The sequence below is a fragment of the Oncorhynchus clarkii genome, chromosome 6, assembly GCF_045791955.1.
Source record: "Oncorhynchus clarkii lewisi isolate Uvic-CL-2024 chromosome 6, UVic_Ocla_1.0, whole genome shotgun sequence".
Lineage (NCBI taxonomy): Eukaryota > Metazoa > Chordata > Actinopteri > Salmoniformes > Salmonidae > Oncorhynchus > Oncorhynchus clarkii.
This window is the reverse complement of record NC_092152.1, coordinates 6755022-6761021: the sequence shown is the minus strand read 5'-3', so window position 1 is coordinate 6761021 and position 6000 is coordinate 6755022. Positions and strand designations below refer to the sequence as shown.

Here is a 6000-nt window from a genome sequence, read left to right as displayed (position 1 = left end):
ACTGTAATTAAAGATCATCACTACCATCTGCTGGCTGGATCGGTCTTCTGATTTGAACCTTATTCTACACACTGCTAACCTTATGCCAAACCTTAAACCTAAATTAAGATCAGAAATTTACATTTTTGTTTTCATTACATTTTATGATAGGCCTGTAGACAATTTAGACTTTGTGGCTGGGTTTTCTAATAACCAGAGAGGCTGGGGGGGAGGAGTTTACTCCAAGTGCCTGAGCAAAAGTGAAAGTGAAAGGTGTGTCTCAGTATAGGACTGAGGTGTAGATTGTTCTGTAAAAACGTGTAGATATGCACATATAGTGACTATTAGAGTGGTTATAGATTTAAATCAACTATTTTGAATGTGAAGTGGAGGACGTGAAGACCAGTAAAGGTAAGAGGAGATCTCAGTATATTTCACTTTCCAAACTAGACACAACAGTCCTGTTTTAAAACAATGAGGACTGGAGAACGAGGAAGTGATGTTTGTATCTGTGTGATTGAGCAAAAGAGAGAATTTGATGAAAGGTAATGATGTAAATATGAATGTTTTCTCGTTTTATTGAGAAATGAAACACACACCCCACCTTCTCCGGGTTGTATGTAATAACACACTATAATGTCTGGCTAACAATGTAAGAAATAACACTGGAATGTTGCCTCGGGGCTAGAATCACTTCCTCCCTCTCTATCGGCGCCATTTTATATATTGACTACATCCGTCCTGGCTCGCTCATTAATATCTTAATCTAAATTACTGATTGTCTCTTATCCACTTGTCTTCCCATTATGCCATAGTTTGTTCATCTCCATTAACAGTAGAAACCACATTTGTTTAAGCAAGTCATCCATATAAGCTATGTTTTTTTAAAGCAGTAAATGAGGCTGAATGAACTGTTTCACTGAATGGGGCTCAATGAGAAATAGTTCATGACAAATCACCAGTAAGCTTCTAAGACGACATGGTAATATTGTCTCGATAGAGAACGACAGATCAGCTGTGAACAAGCAGGGCAGGTGGTAATACAGGCAATTAACTTAAAAACAAACAGTTGGAATCAAATGTAGCTTTAAATATCTACTTGTAAAACATAGCATCACTTGTATATTTTGTACTCAAAATAAAAAACATGATAAAATAAATCTATAATATTTACATTGAATTCAGTTGCAGAAAAGCCACCTATTGTAGTGATTTGCTGCTATACTGAACATCTACAGCTGGGTCAGAACATACTGGTTTGGGTTTGAGGATGAACAGGCAACACTGTTGCCAGGGGCTACCACATGACACAGCATTCTGCAGAATGTCACAGAAGAAACTTGTTGAAAATTGTCAAACTGAGACTAAATTTAAAGATAATTGACCAATAAAAATATATGGTTTCCGATGACTTCTGTGAAAAGCTGGCTGGATCGGTCTTCTGATTTGAACCTTATTCTACACACTGCTAACCTTATGCCGAACCTTAAACCTAAATTAAGATCAGAAATTTACATTTTTGTTTTCATTACATTTTATGATAGGCCTGTAGACAATTTAGACTTTGTGACTGGGTTTTCTAATAACTAGAGAGGCTGGGGGGAGGAGTTTACTCCAAGTGCCTGAGCAAAGGGGAAAGTGAAAGTTGTGTCTCAGTATCGGACTGAGGTGTAGATTGTTCTGTAAAAATGTGTTGATATGCACATATAGAGAATTTGATGAAAGGTAATGATGTAAATATGAATGTTTTCTCTTTTTATTGCAGTTAAAATGGCAGAGTCCAGAGTTCATAGTAAGTCACCATGCTATAATTAATGATTAACTTCTCTTTCATGTATCTGGGAGAACAGAACTAAACCAACTATTGAAAATGAAATGTGTTTGTGGTTTTATTTGTCTTTATGTGTAAATGTGTGTCTGGATGAAATGTGTTTGTAACATGAGGGGCGACAGGTAGACTAGTGGTTAGAGTGTTGAGCAGGTAACCGAAAGGTTGCTAGATTGAATCCCCGAGCTGACAAGGTAAACATCTGTTGTTCTGCCCCTGAACAAGGCAGTTATAACCCACTGTTCCCCTGAACAAGGCAGTTATAACCCACTGTTCCCCTGAACAAGGCAGTTATAACCCACTGTTCCTAGGCAGCAGGAACAAGGCAGTTATAACCCACTGTTCCTAGGCAGCAGGAACAAGGCAGTTATAACCCACTGTTCCTAGGCAGCAGGGTTGGCTGTCATTCTAAAGTGCCTTGCTCAAGGGCTTATCAACACATGTTATCCTAGTTTCCTCAGGGATTCAACCCAGCGACGTTTGGGTTACTGGTCCAATGCTCTTAAGTGCTCAGCTACCTGACAAACATGTCTGTCTAATGGAGAAATACAGAGCCTCTAATTTATTCTATATATTTAGTCATAACAGATCCTTTTCTTCAGTAGATTTAAGTTGAGTTCGGTTCAGGATTTACTTCTAAATGATGTTACAGATGATTTACCATCATCCATTAACCTTCACTGATGTTTAAATCAGAGATGTTTACTGTAAAACATCATATGTTGTTATTTCAGGGGGATTTGGCCATGTATAGACCCATAAAGTGAATTAGTATAATAACTGAAGTGATATTTAATGTTATTAGGTTTGTTTAGTGTCTCTTGCACAATGGTAGACCTAGTTAGTATGAATGTTGAGGCTTGGACACTGGGGTAGACCTGGTTAGTATGAATGTTGAGTCTTGGACACTGGGGTAGACCTGGTTAGTATGAATGTTGAGGCTTGGACACTGGGGTAGACCTGGTTAGTATGAATGTTGAGTCTTGGACACTGGGGTAGACCTGGTTAGTATGAATGTTGAGGCTTGGACACTGGGGTAGACCTGGTTAGTATGAATGTTGAGGCTTGGACACTGGGGCAGACCTGGTTAGTATGAATGTTGAGTCTTGGACACTGGGGTAGACCTGGTTAGTATGAATGTTGAGTCTAGGACACTGGGGTAGACCTGGTTAGTATGAATGTTGAGGCTTGGACACTGGGGTAGACCTGGTTAGTATGAATGTTGAGGCTTGGACACTGGGGCAGACCTGGTTAGTGTGAATGTTGAGGCTTGGACACTGGGGTAGACCTGGTTAGTATGAATGTTGAGGTTGGACACTGGGGTAGACCTGGTTAGTATGAATGTTGAGTCTAGGACACTGGGGTAGACCTGGTTAGTATGAATGTTGAGTCTAGGACACTGGGGTAGACCTGGTTAGTATGAATGTTGAGGCTTGGACACTGGGGTAGACCTGGTTAGTATGAATGTTGAGGCTTGGACACTGGGGTAGACCTGGTTAGTATGAATGTTGAGGCTTGGACACTGGGGTAGACCTGGTTAGTATGAATGTTGAGGCTTGGACACTGGGGTAGACCTGGTTAGTATGAATGTTGAGGCTTGGACACTGGGGTAGACCTGGTTAGTATGAATGTTGAGTCTTGGACACTGGGGTAGACCTGGTTAGTATGAATGTTGAGGCTTGGACACTGGGGTAGACCTGGTTAGTATGAATGTTGAGACTTGGACACTGGGGTAGACCTGGTTAGTATGAATGTTGAGGCTTGGACACTGGGGTAGACCTGGTTAGTATGAATGTTGAGGCTTGGACACTGGGGTAGACCTGGTTAGTATGAATGTTGAGGCTTGGACACTGGGGTAGACCTGGTTAGTATGAATGTTGAGGCTTGGACACTGGGGTAGACCTGGTTAGTATGAATGTTGAGGCTTGGACACTGGGGTAGACCTGGTTAGTATGAATGTTGAGGCTTGGACACTGGGGTAGACCTGGTTAGTATGAATGTTGAGTCTTGGACACTGGGGTAGACCTGGTTAGTATGAATGTTGAGGCTTGGACACTGGGGTAGACCTGGTTAGTATGAATGTTGAGGCTTGGACACTGGGGTAGACCTGGTTAGTATGAATGTTGAGGCTTGGACACTGGGGTAGACCTGGTTAGTATGAATGTTAAGTCTTGGACACTGGGGTAGACCTGGTTAGTATGAATGTTGAGGCTTGGACACTGGGGTAGACCTGGTTAGTATGAATGTTGAGGCTTGGACACCTGGGGTAGACCTGGTTAGTATGAATGTTGAGGCTTGGACACTGGGGTAGACCTGGTTAGTATGAATGTTGAGTCTTGGACACTGGGGTAGACCTGGTTAGTATGAATGTTGAGGCTTGGACACTGGGGTAGACCTGGTTAGTATGAATGTTGAGGCTTGGACACTGGGGTAGACCTGGTTAGTATGAATGTTGAGACTTGGACACTGGGGTAGACCTGGTTAGTATGAATGTTGAGGCTTGGACACTGGGGTAGACCTGGTTAGTATGAATGTTGAGGCTTGGACACTGGGGTAGACCTGGTTAGTATGAATGTTGAGGCTTGGACACTGGGGTAGACCTGGTTAGTATGAATGTTGAGGCTTGGACACTGGGGTAGACCTGGTTAGTATGAATGTTGAGGCTTGGACACTGGGGTAGACCTGGTTAGTATGAATGTTGAGTCTTGGACACTGGGGTAGACCTGGTTAGTATGAATGTTGAGTCTAGGACACTGGGGTAGACCTGGTTAGTATGAATGTTGAGGTTGGACACTGGGGTAGACCTGGTTAGTATGAATGTTGAGTCTTGGACACTGGGGTAGACCTGGTTAGTATGAATGTTGAGGCTTGGACACTGGGGTAGACCTGGTTAGTATGAATGTTGAGGCTTGGACACTGGGGTAGACCTGGTTAGTATGAATGTTGAGTCTTGGACACTGGGGTAGACCTGGTTAGTATGAATGCTGAGGCTTGGACACTGGGGTAGACCTGGTTAGTATGCATGTTGAGGCTTGGACACTGGGGTAGACCTGGTTAGTATGAATGTTGAGGCTTGGACACTGGGGTAGACCTGGTTAGTATGAATGTTGAGTCTTGGACACTGGGTTAGACCTGGTTAGTATGAATGTTGAGGCTTGGACACTGGGGTAGACCTGGTTAGTATGAATGTTGAGGCTTGGACACTGGGGTAGACCTGGTTAGTATGAATGTTGAGGCTTGGACACTGGGGTAGACCTGGTTAGTATGAATGTTGAGTCTTGGACACTGGGGTAGAACTGGTTAGTATGAATGTTGAGTCTTGGACACTGGGTTAGATCTGGTTAGTATGAATGTTGAGGCTTGGACACTGGGGTAGACATGTTTTATATGACTATGCCCATGGATCTCCCTGGTTTATAATGGGTTGTGGGGATACACAAGGTTCATACAGGTAATGGGGTGTGGGGATACACAAGGTTCATACAGGTAATGGGGTGTGGGGATACACAAGGTTCATACAGGTAATGGGGTGTGGGGATACACAAGGTTCATACAGGTAATGGGGTGTAGGGATACACAAGGTTCATACAGGTAATGGGGTGTAGGGATACACAAGGTTCATACAGGTAATGGGGTGTAGGGATACACAAGGTTCATACAGGTAATGGGGTGTAGGGATACACAAGGTCCATACAGGTAATGGGGTGTAGGGATACACAAGGTCCATACAGGTAATGGGGTGTAGGGATACACAAGGTCCATACAGGTAATGGGGTGTAGGGATACACAAGGTTCATACAGGTAATGGGGTGTGGGGATACACAAGGTCCATACAGGTAATGGGGTGTAGGGATACACAAGGTCCATACAGGTAATGGGGTGTAGGGATACACAAGGTCCATACAGGTAATGGGGCTGGATGGACGTCTATTGTCCATTAAAATCCTTTCTGGCAGCAACGTTTGTGGTAGAAAAAGAGATTGGGGCTGGGACACATGTGTTATACCACTGTTATATTAGTTTATCTATGAAATTATTCGTGTTTACAGGTCAGATGTCACAGGACTAAAACATGCTAATAATAGGCTTGTGGTAGAAAAAGAGATTGGGGCTGGGACACATGTGTTATACCACTGTTATATTAGTTTATCTATGAAATTATTCGTGTTTACAGGTCAGATGTCACAGGACTA

At 42.9% G+C, this 6000-nt stretch overlaps 1 protein-coding gene across 1 annotated transcript in view; it reads left to right on the top strand.

Annotated features, from left to right (window-relative positions):
- The first annotated feature begins 253 nt into the window (after positions 1–253).
- Positions 254–6000, top strand: part of LOC139410579 (golgin subfamily A member 6-like protein 4) — a 36132-nt gene continuing 30385 nt past the window's right edge. The window contains exons 1-2 of the mRNA XM_071155875.1: positions 254–390; positions 1745–1771. Of these exons, the coding sequence (XP_071011976.1) occupies positions 1750–1771 (22 nt within the window). The 5' untranslated portion in view covers positions 254–390; positions 1745–1749. The remainder of the gene's footprint in view (positions 391–1744; positions 1772–6000) is intronic.